The sequence below is a fragment of the Rhinatrema bivittatum genome, chromosome 12, assembly GCF_901001135.1.
Source record: "Rhinatrema bivittatum chromosome 12, aRhiBiv1.1, whole genome shotgun sequence".
Lineage (NCBI taxonomy): Eukaryota > Metazoa > Chordata > Amphibia > Gymnophiona > Rhinatrematidae > Rhinatrema > Rhinatrema bivittatum.
Window position 1 is genome coordinate 54,528,538 of NC_042626.1, and position 25,996 is coordinate 54,554,533.

At 42.3% G+C, this 25,996-nt stretch overlaps 1 protein-coding gene across 1 annotated transcript in view; it reads right to left on the reverse strand.

Annotated features, from left to right (window-relative positions):
• Nucleotides 1-2,037: 2,037 nt before the first annotated feature.
• Nucleotides 2,038-25,996, reverse strand: part of MPP3 (membrane palmitoylated protein 3) — a 174,850-nt gene continuing 150,891 nt past the window's right edge. Inside the window, exons 17-19 of the mRNA XM_029572237.1 lie at nucleotides 24,911-25,019; nucleotides 11,276-11,398; nucleotides 2,038-10,105 (exon numbers count right to left, since the gene is read on the reverse strand). Coding sequence (XP_029428097.1) covers nucleotides 9,929-10,105; nucleotides 11,276-11,398; nucleotides 24,911-25,019 — 409 coding nt within the window. The 3' untranslated portion in view covers nucleotides 2,038-9,928. The remainder of the gene's footprint in view (nucleotides 10,106-11,275; nucleotides 11,399-24,910; nucleotides 25,020-25,996) is intronic.

A 25,996-nucleotide genomic window follows, 5' to 3' on the forward strand; every position in this document is an offset into this window, starting at 1 on the left:
TCAATACTGAGGAACTGCAGGTCGCTCCAGGGATTATAAAGCACTGTCAGTTAAACTTTTTCTCTCTCCATCTGCTGGCACGGATGCATTAAGTGTGGACTGATCCGTGGTACTAGAGAAACGAAAATTAGCAGGTAAGAACCAATTTTCCTTTTGTGATGATGTATACACAGGAGGAAATCTGTTTCTGCTCCTGCATCTTTAGGCAGGTTGTTAACCATTAGAAAGGATGTACACAGGCTAACAATACACACACTGCTTTTTTCCAGCTGCAGACCAAGGGCGCAGTCTGCTGTCCTTCAAGACCTGATCAATACTTGCTTATTTGGCCACACTGAGGTGCATTATGGGCCTGCAAAGCCCCAGTTCTGAGTGTGAAGATGTGTTAATGACCCTGACATATGGGGAAATACTTGAGCCCAGCTTCAAGTCGAGAGATGTTTTCTGCTCAGACACAGTCAGTGACTTGCAAAACTCACGTGTTACAAATCCAATAGCAATAGTGGTGGTAAATTGCCTTCTTTGTGCCATGCCTGCATTAAAAGTTCAATACCAAACCTCCTGGCCTGAGGGGCAGCAGGAATTACAGGCTGACTCCCAGCTGACTGCACTCGTGGACTCTGGGCTAGTCTCACCGCTTGGAGAGCGGCACCCAGGAGGCAGATAAAGAAAACCAAAAAATACCAATCAGAAACAGCAAGGGGCCGATGCAATTAAAACGCGCTGAAAGCGGGTGCTGAGTGCTCAGCGCCCGCTTTCCTAACCCACCCCCTGGCATCCCTCCTGGGGGCGCCATGCAATATTTAAATTAGGGGTCACGTTGTCAAGGAAGCGCTAGGGTCGATTGCATGTCCCTAGTGCCTCCTCGACATCAGAAGCCCGCAAGTGGTTGGCTGCCCGGTTTAGAAAACGGACGCCAAATTTATCAGCATCCATTTCCCTAATCGGCACACATCCAGGGGTTCGGGAAATGGATGCTTGTTTCCCGAACCTAACTGCCAGCTTTTTTTTTTTTTTTTTACTTTTTCAAAGTTTTTGCTCCTCCTACTTAATATCGCAACGATATTAAGTAGGAGGATGTACAGAAAAGCAGTATTTTCTGCTTTTCTGTACAACATTTTTGAGTGTAAAAATGTGCTTTTTAGACAGTTGGTTTTTTTTTGCATTGCGGGCGATTCCCTAATAGCCTCATCAACATGCATTTACATGTGATGAGTGCTATTAGTTTTGCCATGCGTTGGACGCGGGATGTGGAGGCACTAATCCCATTATTGCATAAGAGGATTAGGAAGCGCCTACACAACCCGCTGAGTGCACTGTATTGCATCAGCCCCTAAATCGGGGTACCATGTCCCCATTTGTGCTTGTTCTTTAGTTGCCTTTGGAAGAAATAGAGCATAGAATAGAGTCTGCCTGGCTGGAGCGTGCGTGTTCTGTCTCAATGGTAAAGACAAGGCCCCTTGAGACAGTTCCTATTCTTGTAAAGACAAATAGCCATCATTTTATTTTTTTTTAATAGATCTTCCATCCTGTACAATTTCTAACCTCATGGCTAGATCATTCCTTAGTTTATAGGTAAATAAGGACTTTCCTTTATAAGCCAAATCAAGACCTGCACTTAGTTTTTATTCAGTTACTCTTTCCAGATTCCAATTAATATTTTGCCACTGTAAGGATAATTTTATCACAACCTGTGTAGAGCAAAAGGCTGCGGCTACTTTTGAAAATTTGGGATACAGACTTGCAGGACTTTCTGCCGGTACATTTATGGGCATCCTTTCAAAAAGCATACAAGTAAATGTTTTTCCCTGGCCTGACTCCAACCCCCTACCAGTCCCCGGAATGCCTCTTGCTAGGGTAGGTAAAGATACATGCAAAATAGGGTTTCACCCGTACTTTATAAGCACAACCTCCCTGATTTTCAAAATGTCATTTATGTTCATAAAGCAGGGCTTCGTGTTTTCAAGTCGCTTTTACAATCAAGCCCTTTGTACTCCTATTTACTGACAGCAATACAAAAAAACACACAAAACCAGATGTTTATATAACAAGTGTTTCTAATGATGTATTTAAAGGATTTGAAAGGTGGTGTCAGCTTTCTGGTCACTGCTTTCAGTCACTAACATCACTTAGCACATAAACACTTTCATTTCTACTTACAGAAAACATATAGCAACTCCCACTGGCCAGCCCTGCAGAGGTGCACTTAAACTCCCTTTTCCAACAAGATATTCTGCAATAAATGCCGCCTATTTTAGCAATGGCTGTTCATTCACAGCAAACTTAGTTTAACACTCTTCCCTCGTCACTTGAGCTTTCAGGATATCCACAATGAGTATGCATGGAGTAAATTTGAATGTAATGCCTCAATTATATGCAGATATGTCTCATGCATATTCATTGTGGATATGCTGAAAACCCACTGGGCTATGATGTCCCTGAGGACAGGTACAGACATCATTACAGAATTTATTTTCGATCAGGAATCTGCATTTCAGTGGATCCTTACCTAACCCCTCCCCCCCGCAAACAGGTCTGTTTTCCAAGATGTCCACAATCAATATGCATGAGACACCTTTACATGCATTTTCATATATCAGACCCTCAGTGTATCTTGTGCATATTTATTTTGGACAGTCTGAAAACCCAATCTCCAATGAGGCTCCAGTGGTTGGGAACCACTGCAGTCCATACATTGTAAAAGAAATTAAAACTTCAAACCTCATTACTAGGATGACAAGGAAGACAGAGTACATTTCAAGACCTATTACATTTTTCCTGTGGGCTTGTTAAAAGGTTTCAGGGGAGCAAAAAAAAAAAAAAAGTGTGGGGGCCCACATAATTGGCATGTGTGCCAACAGAAAATTATAGTGGCAGGAACAGGGCTATTGTCACCCCAGTCTGACCCCTTCCCTCCAACCAAGACAGCACTGGCTGGGGTCAATGCACCAGAGCTCCTTCAGGAATCCTGCAATCACAGGCTGCAGAATGCTTCAATGCGTGCAACACCAAGATTTAATTGCCACACTCTTTTTTGTGGTCTTATACAAGGGAGAGGTCATATTTCAGCTATTTGCTTTATTTAATATTCATGTGTGTGCATCCAAGTCCAAATAAATACATATTAACTTCCTCCCTTTTCAATACAATCAATTGATTGATTTACTTACAGCTCAACCTGGGAGGTGACAGGCTGAATAGTCCTGGTTTTATCCCACTGCATTTAAGGTCTTTTAGTTCCAACTCCCTGGGAACTACAAGCCCGTAGATGCAGTGGAGGGGCTAGGCCAGGATTGACTCAGCCTACTGCCTTCTGTGCATGAAAACACACACACTTTTGCTGCTTCTCCCTCCCAGAATATTTCAAGGTTTGTTTAGTGCGTTATACCATACTGAACTCCCACAAGCTAAAACCAAACATTAAGGAAATATTTCTCTACTCCTGAATAATCAGCAGTATCTTGTTCCTGAGAATGTAGGACACATCACGTTGAATCTGACCAAAGGTCCATCAAGCCCAGCATTCTGAGTCCAACCATGATCAATCTAGTGAGATGCAGAGATCCCTTCTCTTCCCTGTTGCTCACTTTCAAAAGCAAGAGACAACAATTCCCAGGTCTACCTCAGAATATGCTTAGTACGTTCTTACTATAAGCGGAATATAAATATGTGTAAATAAATAAAATACCTGGTTAACAACTGTTATTGGACCTGTCCTCCAGAAATGTGTCCAAACCAGTTTTAAACTCTGCTACACTATTAACTTTGACCACATACTCTGGCTGCTTACAGCAGGAGTGAGAAATTGCAGCGTTGAGCCTTCTGACAGGATAAATGATGCGTGTGGCATATACGGGAAACTAAATATTCCAGCCAATAGATTCAGCTCATTAAAAACCTGAATGCCATCTAAACTCCTTGCAATGTGCCATACAGAGCCTTCACCTATGTGTGCACACAGAAAAAAAATGCATTCAAAATTTATCAAAACACCAAGCTTTAAAAAACAAAACAAAAAAGCTGTAGCCCCTTCCATCCTTCTGCCCACCAGCCAAGAACATGTGAGTATATTCCTCTCATCCAGCATTTGGAGGCAGAGTTGGTCTTTTTTTTTACATCTCCTCTACATTTAACATCATTAGAATCCTGCATGCCAGTGTTCTCTGCTTCCTACTACCAAGAAGACGTTTGGTCAGCACACCTAAAGATTTTTACCAATTCAGCCCAAATTAAAAAAAACAAACAAACCAAAAAACCGGTTAAGGTAAAACAGTCTTTATGCTGCTGCATGCAGAGTTACTAACTTAACTCCTGGCCATGCACCTGTGGATAGGATCTCCTGCAGAGGAACGAGACACGTTCTATTGGTCTTTCTGCTGACAGTAGATTCAAGGAAAAGCTGACAATTGTTTGTCTCACGCATTTTCTGTCAGCGTAGCAACTTTGGAGCATAACTTACGCAGCTTACCTTAGCTCCTTCACTTCATAAATGGCTCAACCTCCATCTGCCTGCCTCTTTCCTTCATTGGAGGTGAACTTCCTGTAGCATTTCAAACTACTTCCTGAGTCATCTAAGCTGATTGGACCAGTCAAATAAATCTGCAAAAGTAGGGGATTTCCTCAAAATCTATCTCCTCTGACTTGCACAAAGCTATCTCTAAATCGGCACATTTAAAAAAATCTTCAGCGACTTCAGTTTCCCTGTAGAGCGACGCTGTTGAAGCCGGTTGCTCAGTGGTTTCTAGGGATGCGGTGGCCATCTTGCCTTCAACTTGAGTTGCATCAAGTTGAGACAGTGTGTCTCAGACTTCGGAGCTGCCATGTTTATTTCCTGAAGGCTTTTTTGCAACACACTTTGCTCCAGAATGGAAGATTCTCAAAACAACTCACTGACTCTAACATGAAAACCTCCTTACTCTTTGCCTCATGTACTAGATCAATTTTAATATGTACTAGTACACTTCTCTTGATAGATATCTATGCCTGACTGTGAATACCTCCTCTGTAACCAATCTATGTTTGTTTGTTGGTTGTGTTATAATTATGAATGTCAATTTGTAAACCGTTGATCTACACATGGAACGACAGTATATAAAACATCTAAATAAATAAATAAAATGATACATGTTCCTATACTCCTGATTTCTTTAAATTTCTACATCAGGCTTTCCATGCTTTAAAAGGAAAGCATGAAAATGCATCCATTCAAAACAAGGTAGCTTATGAAGTTGCCAGTGCTCAATACTAAGAAAAAATCTGTGTGTTAGAATGATAAGGAAAAAAAGTCAATTTGCCTTTTCCATAAGGGGGAAATTTCTGCTTTAATTGCACAGGTTACATCAGGTCTTAGTTTGTCAGAGGATATAGATGAGGAAACTCCACTCTGGAATCCAATCTTGAGAGGTTCAAAAAAGTGACGTTCCACTATCCCTTTACATTCTGAAGTTAAAGATATGATTTATTCAGAATGATAATGCCCCTGAAAGCAGTTACAAAAGACCTAGAGTTTTTACAAAATTATACTCACTCCTTTAACCTTCCTAAAGTGGATGCTATGTTTGGCAGTATCCAAAAACCTTTAGGAGGAGGAATGGCTCTGAGGGATGCCTAAGATAAGAAAACAGAGGTGCTGCTAAAGAATCTTTTAACTGCAAACTCATTTTCATGCCAAGTTGCTGATTATTTGCTGATTATGTTTTTAGGGCATTGCTTCGTTGGTTACAACAGCTTACTGGTGAAGAAGCAGCAGCTAGGCTGGAGTCCACAGCAGCTTATCTGGCTGATGGCTTGTATGATTATGCTTAGGCTTTCAGCCAAGTCTTTAGCTCTTTCTATGGGAGCCAGAAGACTCTGCTGCCCAACTTCAGAGCCATAAGACTCAGGTTCAAAATCTAGGTTGAATAGGTTACCTTTCAGAGGAAAAATGCTATTCATAGAAGAATTAGATATGCTAATGAAAAGGTTTGGCAAAGCAAAGATTTACAGACTACCAGAGAACAAGCCAAGACAGTTTTTCCACCTTAATCAGCAATAAGAATTTTTTTTTTTCTGGAGAAATATCTGGATCAGCAAATCGAAATTTTCAGCAAGCTTCCAGAATAAGGGGTACAGTTCATTCACATACAACTGAACCCTGCTCATCTACTTCAAAGCAAACTACACAATGAAATACCATGACTCACTCCTTGGAATTTCCGATTGGTGGCAGACTTCAGATTTGCCAAGGAGTGAATCCAAACATCAGACCAATGGGTTTTTGAAGATTATCCATGTTGGTTACTCCCCACAATTTTTGTTTCCAATAAAAAAAACATTTTCTGCCATCCCCAGTAGGTTCTATAGAAAAAATGCAAGCAATTCAGGCAACACTGGAAAAATTGATAAGACTAGATAAAATTTGCTCTGTCCCTTTTCCCAAACATCATAGGGGATATTATTAAATGTATTTTGTAATCCCAAAGGAAGATGGAACTTACAGACCAATTCTGGATCTAAAAGGGGTAAACAAAAGTCTAATTATCCCTCACTTTCATATGGAAACACTCAGATCTCTAATAGCTTCTATAAGAGAAGAAGAATACCTTTCATCTCTGGATCTCAAAGAGGCTTATCTTCACATTTCTATGAAGGAGAGTTTTCAAAAATATCTACGTTTTTGTATTCTTGTCAAATATTTTCAGTTCAAAGCACTACCATTTGGTTTAGTGACAGTGCCAAGAACCTTTACAAAGGTTATGACAGTAGTTGCAGCATTCTTTCAAAAGCAAGGGATCAGAGTGCATCCATATCTCGACAATTAGAGCCAAAACATTTTCAGAAAGTGTAGCCGCAACAGAATACATAATATCTTTAACTCCAGACTCTGGGATAGGTGATCAATATAGAAAAAAAGCTGTTTAACTCCATCACAGGAACTGGAACATTTAGGAGCTATCTTCAAAACCAGCATCTGTTTAGTCTGTTTAAACCCAAAAGAATATCCATAATTGTAACTCAGGCGACTAATTTTACACAAGATCCAGCTCCAACTGCATGGTCTTATCTTCAAATGCTGGGGGGTCAATGATCTCAACTATCGAGGTAGTTCCATGGGCTTGTGCTCACATGCATCTGTTTCAATGGGCACTGCTATCTTGTTGGAAAGCTCAAAATCATGGATATCAGGTATGACTCCCATTATCCACAGATATAACAGAAAGTCTAAACTGGTGGACCAATTTACAGAATCTAATAAAGGAGTCACTGCTGGAAAACCCAGACTGGATATTCATATCCACAGACGCCAGTCTTGTGGGCTGGGGGGCTCATTGTCTAGATCATTATGTACAAGGCAAGTGGTCTTCAGGAGAAACACATTTATCAATAAACCTGTTGGAAACGAGAGCAGTAAGATTTGCTCTATTACATTTCCAAACATTAATTAAAGGGAAATTGATACGCATACTAAGCGACAATATATCTAAGTGGCTTATATAAACAAGCAAGGAGGAACATGAAGTTAGAGTTTGGCAACAGAGGCAGCTCTTCTGTTTACATGGGTAGAGGAACATTTGCTTCAACTTTCAGCCCTACACATTGCAGGTCAGGAAAATGTTCAGGCAGATTTTCTCAGCTGTCATTTAATAGATCCCAGGGAATGGGAATTAAGTCACTGGACTTTTCAGAAAATAGTAAACAAATGGGTATTTCCTCAGATGGATTTAATGGCAAACAGTCAGAATACAAAGGCAAAGAGATATTACAGCAGAAAAAAGGATCCCGAATGTGTGACCATAGATGCGTTAGTTCAAACTTGGCCTAAAGACATCACTCTATATGCTTTTCCTCCGTGGCCATTGATAGGCTGATTTATAAGAAAAATAGAGAAGGAAGAGGCATTGGTAGTTCTTGTGGTACCAGATTGGCCGAGAGGACCATGGTATACGGATCTCAAGTGGCTAGTGATAGACGTGCCATTACACCTACCAATATCAAAAGGGCTGTTATATCGAGGACCACAGAAATGTATGACTCTTCTCCATACTTGCTTATGGTTTGGCTATTGAAAGGGTGAAACTAGTCAAAGATTATGCACACGTGGGCGATTAAAATAATGTTACATTCCAAAAGAACTTCTACCACTCGATCTTATATAAGAGTTTGGAGATGTTTCGAAGTCTATTGTAAAGAAATTAAATGCTCTCACTGGCATGCTCAAATTCGGGACATATCAGCTTTTCAACAAAGAGGTTGAGACAAAGGCTTAGCCTTAAATTCTTTAAACGTACAAATAGTTGCTTTTTCCTCATTCAGAGGAAAAATTAAGTTTGTCAATTGCTTCTCACAAAGATGCCGTTCACTTTTTACAGGGAGTTAAAAGATTATATCCTCCACATAAGCCAGATTTCCCACAATGGAATTTGAATTTAGTGCTATGAACCCTTAATCCAAGCAACTCTTAAGGATCTCATTTTAAAACCAGTCTTCTTAGTTGCAATAACATCTGCCAGAATAGTTTCAGAGTTACAATCCCTTTCCTGTAGGCCTCCTTTTCTCAGATTCAGAACACATTCGGTAATTTTAAGACCAGTAGCCTCCATTTTATCAAAGGTAGTCTCTACTTTTCATCTAAAACAGAGAACAGTCTTGCCTTCATTCTCTAACAGCTACTGTAAGGGTTCCTTACAGGCACTTCATCTGCTAGATCTTAAAATATGTGTCCGTCAATACCTAAGTGTTACCAAAAGTTTTAGAACCACAGAAATTATTTATTTTATTCAGAGGTAATAAGAAGGGAGCAGTTGCTTCTATGGGAACTATAGAAAGAAGGATTAAAGAAACTCTTTCTTCAGCATATCTACAGCATGGAAAAGAAGTTCCTTCAGGTTTAAAAGTATATTCTATTAGATCGCAAGTGACGTCATGGGCAGAAGTAGGAGCAGTTAAATCAACAGATATTTGTAGAGGAGCCACTTGGACAAGACTAAATCCATTTATCTAACCTTACAGATTGGATGTTCTTGCTAAACAAGAAGCATCCTTTGGTGCTTCAGTTCTAAAAGCAAGTAGTCAATCAACCCACCCGATATATATATGGGCTTTGATACGTCCCACATGTTCTTGACTGGTGGGTAGAAGAACAAGGAAGGTGAAATTATTACTTACATGCTAATTACTTTTCCTTTACTTCTACCCACCAGTCAAGAAGTGCACCCAAGATATTTAGATTTATATTTTGCTTTTCACACTTTTTTCAGTGCTTCAAAGAGGATTACAATCAGGTACTATAGGTATTTCCCTTTCCCCGGAGGGCTTTCCCTCTTTAAAAAGAAAATGTTAAGTTCAGAAATTGCTACAAATTTCTTAACAATGTGTGTTCATGATTTCTAATTAAAAAATTTAATATTTTTAAATTGGTAAGAAGTGATATTCTTTGTTTTTTAAGTAACTGACAGTAGCATACTGGCATGTAGGATTCTAATGAAGTCATATGTAGAAGTGATGTTAAAAAAAAAAAATAAAAAAAGGACCAATTCTGCTTCCAAATGCTTGATGAGAGGAATATACACACATGTTCTTGACTGGTGTGCAGAAGGAAAGGAAAGGAAAGGAAATTAGCAGGTAAGTAATAATTTCACCTTGTCCTCAGAACATCATTAATATCAAATAAACTATTTACAAGGTTTAAAAATAGCTAGTTAAAGTTGCTTTTCGTGTCCAAAACCTGTAGCCTTCTTTCAAAGTGGATCCTTATCCTGTTGCAAGATATTGGATTCCTCTACTAACCCATGATATGCTGTGGCAGATAGAAGAAATGTTTGTATGCCTTGGGTTACTTTCAAATCATCTTCTCGACAAGCTTTCCAGTCCGTTAAAGCTGGTACTTCACAATACTTCAACCTTTGTTCATGCCACTTGCTGTAGGGAGGGAAAAGCACAGACACAGGGTCTAGGACTTGACCCAATGCACAGGCACCCAGAAAGAGTCTTTCCGCAGCTTCTCCAAAATGACTTTCAGCTGATTGTAGGTGCTCTGCAGCTCCTCTCTTACCAGCGCCGTATCAATCAGATGGCCGTATTGCTGCTCAATGTGGGCAGCCGAGTTATACATTTCCTGTTCTTCATCCTTTAAAAAGGAGTGAAGGGGGGAGGGGGGGAAGAGGAAGAGATTCGGTTATTAGGCAGATGGGAGAAAGTGTAACAAGGTCTGACAATGGCTGGGCGCCTCCATCTCTCATCATTCAGACCTGAATGAGACAAATCTCAGAGGGAAACTGAATTACTGCTCTCCAACTTCTATTTCTCTCCTTATCAAGTCAGTGGATGGGTTTTTGTACCACACCACACAAAAGCACATGCTCAGATCGCTGGAGCTACTAGCATTGTCCCTTACAGAAAATAAATTTATTTTTTTATTTTTTTTTTAAAGTAGCCAGAGAGGAGATATTTGACCTGTGGCATGTAAGCTTCACGTAGGTTGGTCTATTTGCTCCCCCATTTCACATCTTTGTTCAGACTTATTGGGGAAGCAACACCCACACAATATTAAAGCAGGTCATTATCAAAAGGGTTTGTGTATGCAAAGCAGCTTTTGAAAATTATACAATGGCTGGGAGGTGGAAGATTGTAACTCAGTTATGTGCATACTCTACCCCACAGTCATGGCAGCCTTAGGGCACGGAAAGTAATTACATGCATACCTCAATTTTCAAAAGTATGCACGAAAATATTAATGCAAAAAAAACCAAAAGTTACACCTGCTCGGAAGCAGGTGTACCTTCCTGAGCATACGTGTACATGTGCACTGGGATACCCGCGAGGTTTTTTTTGGTGGGGTTTTATAATTTTATTGAAAAAGTGCTTATACAACATTTGATTTGAAAAGCGATGGACAAACAAGATGTATACAACTGGAGGTTCATGTATTTCCTTGCATTTATTACTCCCAAACAATACCCGTGAGTTTTTAAGGCAGATTTGTGTGCACAAATCCACTTTGAAAATTTGGGGTAAAATCTTTAGCAAACTTTAGCCACACACTGAAAATTACCCTAAAAACAGATGATTTTACTTTAAATGCAGCCCAGTTCTGCAGAATCTCCTAACTGGTCAGGTTTTCAGGATAGCCACAATGAATATGCATGAGAGAGATTTACATACACTGGGTCTCTTAATGTATGCAGCCTCGGTTGCCCATCCTGAGCACCCAACAGGCAGCGACCAGAACACCAGGTCTATATATTGGACACCATTCAAATGAACAAAAACACCCAGATGCTAAAAGGTCAACACTTACAAGCGGTGCTGTAATCTCCGTTGATGCTGGGGATGTGGCCGGTTTTCTCCTCTTTTCATTGACCGGGGGCTTCATGAGGATGACGTACGGCTTGAACTCTTGAGTCCTCAGCTGTTTTACAGCCTAGGAATACAAATCTCCTGCCTTGAGAGAACAGTATGCACAGCAGATTTCTAGAACAGATTCACAGCAATGCTGCGAGTCTGTTCTAAATGCAATGCCTACATTCCAATGAGCAAAAACTGAGACATGGAATCTAATATCTACTACTGCAGAAGAGCCATGGGAGTAAGACCTCAGGAAATGCAAAGGAGAAAAGTGATTTCCATCCCTGTCCTGGAGGCATGCTTAAGCAGTCTGGTTTTCAGAATTTCAAAATGAATATGCATGAGACAGATTTGCATATCCAGATGACCCAGGGTATGCAAATCTTAACATGCATATTCAGTCTGGCTATCCAGAAACCCAGACTGGTTAGATGCACCTCCAGGACTGGGTTGGAAAGCTGGAGTTAGTGCTCCGAGATGTTGTTCAGAGACCAGCAGAAGGTACTTGCTGTACTTTTCCCTCTCTGTGTGATGTTAATCTCCATGTTCAACAGCCAGCCTAGTCTTCTATTTTTAATCAGCAAAGCGATCTGTGTTACAAATTAAGTTAAGTGCATGGGGTGCTGAGTGGGATTGGGGGGGGGGGGGGGATGTTAGAGGTTTACATAAACAGAACAAGAAGCTGCTCAGGAAAGCAATGCACAACGTGTGTCAGGACCCCTTTCCTCCCCCCACATAAGCTAGCAATAGGGGCCCATAAACACAGCAGGACCCCAAGTCAAAAACTGCTCTATAGGTAATGTAAGAGATTATTGCAGCAGCAGGGTTGCCAGCTCATGAAAATATTTGTTTGGTTTTTCACCACCATCTTCCAGATTTTCTCTGACAAACTTTTTTTTTTTTTTTTTTTTATAGACAGACAAGGAAACATGATGGCAGAAAAAGACAATATAGCCAATCCCTACCCCCTCCCTCAGAGATCATCTGTGCTTATAGGAAAATTTGTTCTTACCATATCATTTTCATTCCTCTGTAATACCACAGATGAGTCCAGACAAGTAGGTTTTTGTATCCCTACCAGCAGTTGGAGGCAGAGAACAAAACATTTGAGGCACTGCTACATAACCAAGAGTGCTATCTGCAGTCCCTCAGTATTGACCTGTACTCAAGCCAAGATGATTAAACTATCAGACCAATAATCTAACAAACCCCAATGAACTATGGGCGAGCAGAGAACAGATTGGAGCCCCCTAGAACTAGGACCCCTTGCTGAACACCAAGGAAAAAAACATATAAATATGTACATATCGGTACACTCTTATTACTCTGCATATGACTATATACTGCCTCAACCACGACCAGAAGTGAGGAAGTCTTTCAACTGAAATGGGAGGGTCTCTGGACTGATATGTGGTACTACAGGAAAGAAATTTATCAGGTAAGAACAAATTTTACTTTCCTGTTTGTACCCCAGATCAGTCCAGACAAGTGGGATGTACCCAAGCTCCCCTAAACTGGGCGGGAACCCGAAAGTCCCGCACGCAACACACTTTCCCCAAAAGTCACCTCCTCCAGCGCCCGCACATCCAGGCGGTAATGTCTGGAGAAAGTGTGTAGAGAAGACCATGTCACTGCTTGACAAATCTCCTGCGGAGATATGAACTGACACTCCGCCCAAGATGTTGCCTGCGCCCTTGTAGAACAACTCTTCTGGCACTGATCTGCCCTTACAGATGTAAGCTGTACTGATCGCCTCTTTCAATCATCTTGCAATCGTGGTCTTGGAAGCCTTTCTGCCCTTCTTCGCCCCACTAAACAAACCGATTGGATCTCCAAAAAAGATTTGTGACCTTAAGGTACCACAAAAGAATCCGCTGTACATCCAACAAGTGCAATTCCCTTGCCATAGGAACATCGCAAGCCAACTTTGGAAAGGCTGGAAGTGCCACTGTCTGGTTAAGATGAAAGGATGTAACGACTTTGGGCAGAAATGAAAGTACCATATGCAATGACACCCTATCCTCTGAAATCCTTAAAAAAGGGTCTCTATATGACAAAGCTTGCAGTTCCGAAATTCTTTTAGCAGAACAGATAGCCACCAGGAAAACAGACTTCAAGGTTAGATTTCAAGGAAGCCCGTCTAACCAGTTCAAAGGGAGGACTACTCAGAACTTTAAGAACCAGGTTAAGGTCATTCTAATTTATGTGATATTCTATCGTTATTTAATTAATTGTATTTAATTTTTATGGTTCCCACATTTTATTTCTTTTGTAACATGTTCAGTTCAAATTACAGTTCGCCCTAGTTGTTTTTCACCCTCTTAGTTTATTTACCTCCCCTTTATTGTTCAACTTTATGCGCATTGTTCTCTGTAAAGCTTGTTTAGCTACACTTTTTGTTCAATGTGAACTGATGAGATGTTCCCAACATTCATCGGTATATAAAAGCCTCTAAATAAATAAATAAAAATAAAATAAAATAAATAAGGTCCACTCCGGACATACCTTCCGGAGCAGAGGACGCAGATGTTTAGCCCCTCTCAAGAAATGCATGATATCCGGATGGGCCGCCATCATCCTTCCTGTTCCTTACCTCATAGACAACCTAAGGCTGCCACCTGAACCCGAAGGGAATTATGGGCCAACCCTAAGTCAATCCGCTCTGCAAGAAGGATAACGCTTGTGGAACATCCACCTTCAAAGGCTGTTAAGTTATTCTGTAAACACCAGGACTCAAAGGTTCTCCAAATCCGGACATAAGCCAGAGAAGTGGACGACTTTTTCCACATGAAGCAAAATAGCATCAACAGGTTCTGAATAACCCTTCATGCGGAGCTGCCACCTTTCAAAAGCCAGGCCACTAGACAGAAGCGATCTGCCCAGTTTGAAATATGAGCCCCTGCTGCAGTAACCTGGCAAATAAGCCAAGCAAATGGGCCCATCCACCGCCAGCGAGACCAGATCTGCAAACCACGGATGATGCGGCCACTCAGGAGCCACCAGAATCACCCTGCCTGGATGAAGCTCATTCCATCGCAACACTCTCCCTATGAGACCATGAGAGAAACACATACAGTAACAGCTCTGTCGGCCACAGCTGAACGAGAGCGTCGATGCCCTGGGAGCCGACCTCTCACCAGCGATTGAAGCAAGCCGCCTTCACGTTCCTGGGCATCAACATGAGGTCTAATTCCAGCCTGCCCTACCTGGACCAGATTAGGGTCAAGGCCTGTGCTGAAAGCTCCCACTCCCCGGGATCCAATCGCTATCTGCTGAGGTAATCTGCCTGAATGTTGTCCACCCTGGCTACGTGTGAAGCAGTCATTGTTGTCAGATGATTCTCTGCTCACAAGAATAGATCGCTGTACCTCCTGTGCTACCCGACGACTCTTCGTGCCACCCTGACGATTGATGTACGCTACCGTCGTCGCATTGTCCAAAAACACCCGCACTGAATTTCCCTGAAGGAGCAAGAGAAACAACAGCAATGCCTTGCAAACAGCTCTGGTCTCCAAATGACTGATGGACCAGGAAGCCTCTAGTCTGATCTGCCTTCACAAATTGCTCCCCATCCTTTGAGGCTGGCATCCATGGTCACCACCACCCAGTCGGATACCTCCAAGTCCATTCCTCTTTCTAGATTGCTTCGAGATAGCCACCATGAGAGACTGGGCAACAAAGGAAGCTGAAATTCCTCCGAAGGCACATTCCACCAGGACAACAGAGCCCTCTGCAATGGCCACTTATGAACAAAGGCCCATGAAACTAACTCCAGCGTAGAAGCCATAGAACTCAGGACCTGCACATAGACCCAGACTTGGAGAACTAAAGACAGAGTACCTGACTCTGCAACCCAACCACTCTCTCCAAAGTTAGAAACACTTTCCCTAACTGGGTATTGAATCGAGCCCCTAGGTACTCCAAAGACTGGGATGGTTCCAAATGATTCTCCACTAGGTTCGTGACCCAGCCCAACGAGTCGAGAAGTTGCATCACTCATCAAACTGACAGATGACACTCCAATTCCGACTTTGCCCAGATGAGCCAAACGTCCAGGTACGGATGGACCAGGATTCCCTCTCTCCTGAGAGCAGCTGCCACCACTACCATCACCTTCGTGAACATCCGTGGATCAGTTGTCAACCCAAAAGGGAGGGCCCAATATTGGAAATGCTCCCCCATAATCATGAACCTCAGGAACCTCTGATGATCGGCCCTTATGGGAATGTGGAGATAGGCCTCTGTCAGATCCAAAGATGCCAGAAACTCACCTTTGCAAACAGCTGCTATCACAGTCTGCAACATCACCATCCAAAAACGTGGCACCCGGAGGGCAACACTGACCTTCTGCAGGTCCAGGATGGGATGAAAAGTCCCTTCCTTCTTGGGCATCATGAAATAAATGGAGTACCTTCCCTGCCCTCTCGCCTGAGGAGGAAATGGAACTATCGCATCATCCACTACCATTAAGGACTTGGGATTTTCTCTTGAGATGGGTTACCTCTAGTTTTACCTACTTGGGCTTAAACTTTTCATCTAATTGTCAAGATATTTATGCTTTGAATATTACCCCAGTAATTGAGCCTATTGAGGTTATGTTACAGATCTGGATGATCTTCCTATCTCATTCTTTGGTAGGGCTGCCCTTTTCAAAATGGTATTGTTCCTTAAACTTCATATTCTAAAGTAATGTCTATCTGGGTCACTTCTTATATTCAATATATCTCCAATATAAACAGTTATTCCCACTTATAACACACCAAAAGTAGTAAGTTGGACCATCGTAATAAGCACTACTGGTCAACAGACCTTCTTTGCTTCATACATAATCATCTGTCCTTACACTATTCACTTTTTCTTTGTTTATCTTTTTTGCTGCATTTAAAACTTTTTCAAATATATATATATATATATATATATATATATATACACACACACATACTTATCTTATATGCTGCCATTAACACACATTGTAAGGACCAATGATTATGTATAAAGCAAGGTGGTCTGTTGATCGGTAGTGCTTATTATGATGGTCCAACTATTTTTGGTGTGTTATAAGTGGGAACAACTGTTCATACTAGAGATATATTAAACTTCAAATGCTGCCATGTTGGCTATGGGAGAGCAGTTGTAGAGAGACTACAATCCATGGTTATGGGATTCTTATGGAGGAATAAAGCTAGATGTATTAGCTATACTACTTTGAAGCAGGACCGTAACATGGGAGAGGTATAGGGCTACCTGATTTTCGATTTTTAAAATTTTGTGATGTCAATTTAGATTTGCGAAAGAATGGGAAATCCATATGTATAAATTTTGTACACTAGATTTATTTGAGTCGGTTTTAACCCCCTTGTCACCATGGGCAGCATTACATTTACCTAATGCGACACTTTCAAAAGACTTTAAAACATAACCCTTATTTCAAGTTGTACACAGAGAAAGGAAATACACTTGCTCCTGGTATGGAGCAGATTATAAACTTTCTGGATATTTGCAATTGGTAGGGAAGCCGGCTTTTGAACCTGCTCGACAAAATATAATTTTTCAAGTTTGGAGAAATAAAGGCCTAGAGAGGATATCAGAATTTTTTTCAAGAACTTAAGATTGCATTTCTGCATTTGATCAATTGAAAAGGATATATGACTTTCCTAATTCAAATTTCTATGCTTATTTAGAAGGCATTGTGTCTTCTCTCTGTTAAAACCAATGCCTACATTATTTCAAGCTGACTTTTTATGTTGTCTACTGATGGCTAACGGTAAACGCTGTAACAAAATCTCATATTAGTATAATTTGAGATTAGAAAAACCTGTTATAGATATATTGCTCCTGTTGGCAAATCAATGGGTAGCTGAGTTTGGTACCCCAGTAATATCAGATACATAATCCATTAAAAACATTTTGTAGGATAACAGTTAAACTACAGGAAATGCAATATTGTATTTTGTATAGGAGCTATTTTACCATGGCAAGACTTTACAAAATGGGCCTGTTGATGTCCGACCAATGTCAAAAATGTAAGATGATGAGATCTTTAATACATACTTTCAAGCTATGTCTAAGTTTGTATGACTTTTGGGCTAAAGTATTGGATGTGATCTTTAATGTAATCAGTGTTCGACCACCGGAGACGTGGTATAGGTCAATGCTATGTCTCTGGGTTATAAAAAATTCACACAAATAGCAATTTTAATGGCAAAACAGGTTATTTTACAGGACTGGATAAAGCCTGAGGCTCCGTCTTACCAAGTCTGGATCCATCAAATGTGAGAATGGAGAGCTCTTGAGAAATTAGATTTGAAACTGATACGAAGACCACTGAGAGAACTATATACTTTAGGCTTGGACAACATTTATGAAGCTTACCATTAAATGATGACTGTACATTTTCTGAGGCTGAATGCTTGTGGAGGGGTAAATGGTATTGTCTGTATCCGTTTTTGTCTAATTTTGCTATTGCAGATGCAGTTTTTGTGTTTTATGCATGTAAAAATGGGTAATGCACTATATTCTCTATTTGGCATGGAAATTGTTATACTGTTATTGTGAGATTTGTTCATTGCCTTAATAAATATATATTACAACTACAAAAAAAAGAGAAGCCTGGCGATAAGGTTGTGTGTTCTGTAAATAATATGCTATGGCTTTCTTACAGTCCAAGGAGTGAAGAGGCAGTTCTCCTTTGTGTGCTTGTGGTTTTGAAAAAAAAAATGTAGGTAGCCCAGTTCTTTGGTTGATGTGGAATGCAGACACCACTTTCAGAAGAAAAACAGTGATCTGCAGAAAAACCCCATTGTGAAAAAACTGAAGGTATGGCAAATAATAAACCAGAGATCATTCTTTGGGCCGTGATAGCCACAAGGAATACCACTTTCCAGATGAGAAACTTCAGGTCTACAGATTTGGGAGGTTCGAAGGGAGGTTTCATGAGTTGAGCCAGGACCAGTACACTTGTGGTTTACTGACTAGAGGCTTGGTCTGCCACAGTCCTTCATGAACTTGGACACTAAAGAGTGGAGTGAGATAGGAGCTCTGTCCATCTGTTGGTGATAAGCCACAATAGCTCTGAGATGTACCTTGAGTGAAGAAGTACTGAAGAGTGATGACAAAAGAAAAAAAAAAAAAAGATGCTGAAGCAGGTTTCATGGACCATAAGAAAAGGGGTTCAGATGACTGGTTTCATACCAATTAAAAGAACTTTTTCCACTTGAAACTGTAGGACTTCCTTGTGGAAGATTTTCTAGCTGAAATTAGGATGTCTTTCATAGCCTTGAGAAGGAACAAAGAGGATACTATTGTGTGCTCAACATCCATGCCATGATGGCCAAGAAGATTCAGGTAGCAGAGTTTTCTACTCTCCTGGGTGATGAGAGTCAGAAACACCCCCAGCTGGATCAGAGGTTGAATCAATAGACAAAGGAAGTAAGGATACCATGCTTGATGTAGCCAGGCTGGGGCTATGAGAAGAACCCTTTCCCTGTTCTACAGAATCTTCTGGACTGTCCTGGGGATGAGTGGATTTGAAGAGTATGCGTATAGCAGACCTACGCTCCAGTTTAGCACAAAAGCATCGGGAACTAACCTGCAGCTGCTCAGTCTCATGGAAAAGAACTGACTGACCTTCCAGTTGTCCTCTGTCATAAACAAGTCAATCATCAGGTTTCCCCAACGGAGGAACAGGTTGTTTACAATCCTATAATGACGAGTCCACTTGTGAGAATGCAGGATTCTGCTGAGAAGGTCTACCAGAGTATTTTGAACTCCTAGGAGATAGGCTGCTTGGAGGAAAGAGCTGAGATGACAGGCTCATGAACAGATTTGTTTGGCTTCTTCACAGAGGGCATATGAGCCCATGCCTTTTTGTTTGTTTATATAAAACATGGCTACCTGATTATCCATCCGGATCACAATTCCCTTGTCCAAGAGCAGGTATGTGTACTAAATGGCCCGCAGTTCCAGAAAGTTGACCTGCAGATAAATTTACACTTTGGTTCACACTCCTTGGGCGTGAGCATCTGGTGGAGGCATTGGTAGATAGCCACTTGATGTGCTGGGACACACGGTGGAAGTCTTAATGCAAAAATTTATGAATCTAATCACTATTGCAGCAATACCTGCATCTTGAGTGTCATGAATACCTGATGAGGTAATGTTTGGAGTAACAGATCTCATTGATTTTGGAGGGTGAAGCAGAGTCATAGGAACCACATGAACTGTCGCCAACATGTGAGTTAGCAGGACAAGAATTAATCTTGCTGATGTACAGTCCCATAGCTGGAGGAGCCTCAGAGGCCCATTAAATACCCAGCCCTCTCGACCAAAAGGAAGGCCTTCTCCTGGTGAGTCTATTCAGGCTCCTATGAACTGGACACACTGGAAAAGGATCAAGCTGGATTTTGGGAAATTGACAGTAAACTCCAGGGACTGAAGAAGTTGAATTGTCATGCAGAGGAATTCCAGGATATGCACTGGAGAGGAGCCTGCCATTAACCAATCGTCCATGTACATGAACACTCAGCCTCCCTTTTCCACGGCTATGCTGCTATGATTACTAGTTTCTTTGTGCACATTCTTGGGGCAGTTTAGAGACAAGAGGGGAGAATCTTGCATGCTCACCACAAACCTGAGAAATCATCAATAGGCACAGTGAATAGGGATGTGCCTTTATGCATCCTTTGGATCCAGAATGTACAGCTAGTCCTTCAGCTGAATGAATGGCAGAATTATCTGGAATGAATTCATTTTGAACCTCTCCTGACCAGTAACCTGTTCAAGTTCCACAGATCCAAGATGGGCCTTCACCATTAGACTTCTTGGGGATTAAGTATTACCAGAAATAAACCCTGTGCCACACTCCCAAGGAAGGATAGGCTCTATGACCTTCTGCCATAGAAGGGATGTTACTTCCAGCTGCAGCTGAGCCAATTAGGAAAGATTAGAACTGGAGACTGTCTGCAGGTTTACTGCATTCCTCGACATCTGCTAAAGTGTGCTGGAATTCAGTTTGTCGAGGATCCCCTGCATCCACCAGACATTTAAAGATTTGAATGCACTTGTACAGGTACCATGAAAGGTTGATGGGCTGCAATTCTTGCAGTGAGTATCAATACATGGGAGCCTTCTTCCCAAACAAATCCAAAGCCCTCTGGTCTTTCAAATGAGGCATGTCAATGCACCCTAGAGTGTTTTACACATTTCAAGGCCAATTCCACCACCACAGAGTGGTGCAGCAGCTGGACTACTCCAAACCCAGGAGAAGCTTGGACTCTGTACTTTATCAAGCTTGTCCATCAACAGCAGGCAAGGCATGTAGTCCCTTCAAAAGACCATGGACTTGCATAGAAGGTTGGTTAATGTCAGAGCCCAAAGACATCCATCCTTTTCTTTCCTGAGGTTAATGGACAATGTATTTGCCATCTTTTCAAGAAAATGAGAGTTTCTGAGGTCCTCAGGAGACAAGGTATGCCTTGGTATGGCCGGATAAAGGACGGAAGACATTCCTGGAAACCTTTTGTTGTCTGACCACAGTGGTACACTCTGATGAGGAAGGCGATCGAGGAGGGGATCTTTGGTGGTCTGATAGAGAGAGGACTGGCAGAAACTCTGAATGTATTGATGATTCCACCCCATTCCCCCTACAAATCCCTAGGGGTAATGTCCTGAGGGAGGGGAATTAGTTGCAATGTCGCGTGGACTCACTCCAACTGATGAAGCTCATCAAGAGGACTCTTGGACATCTCGGGCATTTCCTTGAAATCCTGCACATGGGTAAAACTCCTCCATCTTGGATAGGAGATGTTCCATCTGTCCTCTCTGGTCTTCCAGAAGCAAGGAGGTAAAGAAATCCCTCATAATCTCAGATAGCTGGGCTTCTGTCAGCTGCTAGGCCCTCTGCACTGGAGCAGGTGGTCCAAATGGGCTCATCCTTGCTTCTGGCCAAAGTGGCTGACAGCACCAAAGAGGCTGTTGGAGTGGACTCCTGGGCCCAGGCTACACTAGACATCAAGGCACTCCTCGCCAGTTGCACCTATGCACTCCACTGGTTGGAATCAGACCAAACTATCAACACCAGTAACAATTTTCTCTGCATCCACCTTGCATCATCGATAGTTGCTGACTTCTCAGTATTGAGACTAACTGTACCCAACTAGCACTGGTATACTTCCCATTGATTACACTGAAGGCGCCTTGGGCAAAGCTGAGACCAGAGCATATGGGGAAAAAAAAAAAACAACTTCCTGGTACTAGGAAGGACGATACCATTTGCACTAAAAAGCTTCTCACCAAGGAGATCGATGGCACCCTTTTTGGTGTTGAGATGGGGCAATTACCACTGGAGCCCAGTGCTGACAACACTGAAAGAGATTCCTTGCACTACTTAGGCACTCTTCTTGTACCTTGTTCTATGCCTTAGGCTTCTGCACCAAGCCTGTGGCAGATCCAGAAGTGGCATCAATAGGGGAGGAGAGTCTTCGCAATAGATCTGTGGAAAGGAGGCCGACTCCCAGCACAATTCCTGAATATATGATAGTTAAAAGCAAGTTGGACAAGCATAGAAAACAATGATTGATATTTGGAATGACAATTTGATGTCACTCACCAACTCAGCAAAGAATCGGATATTGCATATTTAAGTATCTAAGTCTGTATACGGAAGATTCTTCTTGAGGCACCAGAATTCACTGGTATGGGGGTATGGGGGGTATGGGCAGAGCGGGGGTATGTGTGTATGGGGGTATGGGGGTAGGGCAGAGCCTGGAGATTTGAGTGAATATGCCACCCATCCTCACACTGAAACTTCTGGGCCTTACTCAACATTGGCTTCTACAGCTCTTCCATCTTTCAAAAGCAGAATTGAATCACCTGCAGACATCCTGCCACAGCTAGGACAATTAGAGACATCATAGTCCAAGCCCAGGCAGTAGTATGAGGGACATATGGCAGTCACAAATGCAGGTCTTGAACCTGCTAATGGATTCCTTCTTGGATTTAGATTTCTTCATGGAAAATCTTTTTTTCTTCTTCTGGAAAGGTAGGGCAAAATTCCTTTGTGAGGGCCTGCCAAGGTAGCAGCACAGAGAAAATAGTGCAATTTGCACAAATGGTGAAAATCACCAAAAAGTAGAAGAGAGACTAGGAATCCGTCTGCATGACAGTTCAGACAAAGCAAAATTGCTTATCTTGTAATAGGTGTTATCCCAGGACAGCAGGATGTAGTCCTCACATATGGGTGACATCATTGATGGAGCCCTATTGCGGAAAACTGTCAAAGTTTCTAGAAACTTTTGACTGGCCCTGTGAGGCCACTGAGCATGCCCAGTATGCCATGATATTCTCTGCCACAGGGGTCTCTCTTCAGTCTCATATGTAGCAATAAGCTTTAGCAAAAAATAAAATAATAAAATGTATCGGACCCAACTCCGCGGGGTGACGGGTGGATTTCGTGAGGACTAAATCCTGCTGTCCTGGGATAACACCTATTACAAGGTAAGCAATTTTACTTTATCCCAGGACGAGCAGGATGCTAGTCCTCACATATGGGTGATTAGCAAGCTAGAGGCTGAGTCATTTGTAATGAAGCAACAGTGAAGTATTGTTGTTGAAAATGAGGCAGCCGAAGATTACAGCAGGTTGGATGTAGAAGGAGTTGGGATTAAACTGGAAACAAGTTCTTTAAGACAGATTATCCATAGGCTGAATCTTGTCGTCCTTCTTTGTCTAAACAGTAATGAGCTGCAAAGGTGTGAAGAGAACTCCATGTTGCTGCTTTACATATGTCAAGAATTGGCACTGAACAGTAGTGTGCTACTGAGGTTGACATTGCTCTTACTGAATGTGCCTTTACTCGCCCTTGGAGAGGAAGGCCTGCTTTTTCAAAGCAAAACTGTATGCAATCTGCTAGCCAATTGGATAAAGTATGTTTACCCACTGCTTTACCCAGTTTGTTTGGATCAAAAGATACAAAGAGTTGAGTGGATTTTCTATGGACTGCAGTGCGGTCTAAGTCAGTGGTCCCCAACCATATCCGGGGGGCCCACAAGCCAGTCGGGTTTTCAAGATATCCACAATGAATATGCATGAGAGAAAATTTGCATGTTATGGAGGCAGTGTATGCAAATTTTCTCTCATGCATATTCATTGTGGATATCCTGAAAACCCGACTGGCTGGTGGGCCCCCAGGACAGGGTTGGGGACCACTGGTCTAAGTAGTATGCTAGCGCACGTTTACAGTCCAAGGTATGTAAGGCCCGTTCTCCTTCGTGAGAATGAGGCCTTGGGAAGAATGTGGGTAAAACTATGGATTGGTTCAAGTGGAATTCCGTAACTATCCTGGGGAGGAATTTTGGATGTGTACGGAGAACCATGTAGGAATTTTGTATAGTGTGAGTACGTGACAAGTGCTTGTAACTCCATGGTGAGACCGCACCTTGAATACTGTGTACAGTTCTGGTCGCCGCATCTCAAAAAAGATATAATTGCAATGGAGAAGGTACAGAGAAGGGCTACCAAAATGATAAGGGGAATGGAACAGCTCCCCTATGAGGAAAGACTAAAGAGGTTAGGACTTTTCAGCTTGGAGAAGAGACGGCTGAGGGGGGATATGATAGAGGTGTTTAAAATCATGAGAGGTCTAGAACGGGTAGATGTGAATCGGTTATTTACTCTTTCAGATAGTAGAAAGACTAGGGGGCACTCCATGAAGTTAGCATGGGGCACATTTAAACTAATCGGAGAAAGTTCTTTTTTACTCAACGCACAATTAAACTCTGGAATTTGTTGCCAGAGGATGTGGTTAGTGCAGTTAGTATAGCTGTGTTTAAAAAAGGATTGGATAAGTTCTTGGAGGAGAAGTCCATTACCTGCTATTAAGTTCACTTAGAGAATAGCCACTGCCATTAGCAATGGTAACATGGAATAGACTTAGTTTTTGGGTACTTGCCAGGTTCTTATGGCCTGGATTGGCCACTGTTGGAAACAGGATGCTGGGCTTGATGGACCCTTGGTCTGACCCAGTATGGCATTTTCTTATGTTCTTAATGATGTCACCCATATGTGAGGACTAGCATCCCGCTTGTCCTGGGATAAAGGAAAGACTGAGGGGCTCAAGGGGCAGCAGCTGCGCACAGGTGCTCCTGCACTAACTCAGAAACATTTCTGGGCTCTGAGAACTGGCTCTGTGTTGATGCTGTCAGATGATGGAATCCATTGGATATGGCTAATTTAATCCTGCTTGTTGACAGAGAAAGAAAGTTCCTCTCAATATTTATCCGAAATCTCTCCTGCTGAAATTTAAGCCCTTCACTAAATGCCCTACCCGCAGGGAAGAGGGAGATTAACTATCAAACTCCCTTCCTCACCATACACACACACCTTTTATGTATTTTGAAAACTATCATGTCACCCCACAGTTGGCTCATCTGTAGGCTAAATAAATCCAACTCCTTCAACTAATCCTCCTGGGTGACACGATCTAGGCCTCCAGCTTCTCTCAACTTTTTCCACATTCTTTCTGAGATACAGACCCCAAAACCGGACAAAATTCCCAGAAAGATGGACTTGGCAAAGCTGAATGAGAACTTACTTCGGGCTGCACATCTACCAAGCAAGTTTTATTTTTGGCTGTAACAGACCGGATCGCCTCCAGGCTCATCCCATAGAGGTTTTCCTTGTACTCTCCTTGCTCGACAAATCTGAAAATAAAAAGGTAAAGCAGGCAGAAAGGGAAATCCATATGTAGGGATTACTGAGTAATTAATTTCTGATAACAGCTACTTTCTAGATCTGGGGGAGGGGTATGGTCCCAAATTTGTTCCTCCTACATGGGTCTGATTTTCAGGGCAACTAAAATTCAAAACACACAAATGAACCTTGGTCCTTAAACCATACATAAGCGAACACCTCTCACAGTTATTCATTCTGGTTCTCCTGGAAACCTTACTCTACACAAGCAGGAAGCATAACACTCTAGATCACTGCTTCTCAAGCACACTGGGTGCCTTAGGAAAACTCTTCCTCAGCATGCTCCTCCTCCCTGGACTCATGTTCTGACGCTATTAGACAATACCTCAAACCTCCTGCTTGCTGCTCCGGCCCCTCCCACCTTATCCCCACTACAACCAGACAGCACTGAGGACAACTGGAAGGGAGAGGCAGGAGCAGGGAGCCAGCACTGCAGCAGTGAATGGCAGGGAAGAATCTGTGCTCCCTGTTCTAACTCCACCCCCACCTGCTGCCTCGAGTACAGGGCTCTTCTTTGCTGTACTCCCTTTGCTTGAATAGTCACAGCTCCAGGCCTTAGATGTCTGTGCTGCAGGGACTTGAGTAGAATGAGTAGTAGTAGAATGATTTGTGGGAAGGGAAGAGAAGAGGGTGAATACTGAAAAGGTGTGAGGGGAGAAATGGGTGAAGGCTTGAGGTGAGGAATGCAAAAAATGTGGTGAATGTTTGGGTAGGTAAGGAGAGGAAGTGAATGGAGGAGGCGGCACAGGATGCTGGCACAATATTATGCATTGCTACTCCTGCCTTCCAGGGGCTGTGGAAGAATTGGAAGGACAAGCCTGGGGAATATCAGGGGAGGGGATAAGGAGGGGAGGGAGAGAGGATCAGGTATGAAGGAGAAGAGGGGGGAAACCAGGAAGGTGCAGGGGAAAAGAGAAAGAGAAGCAGG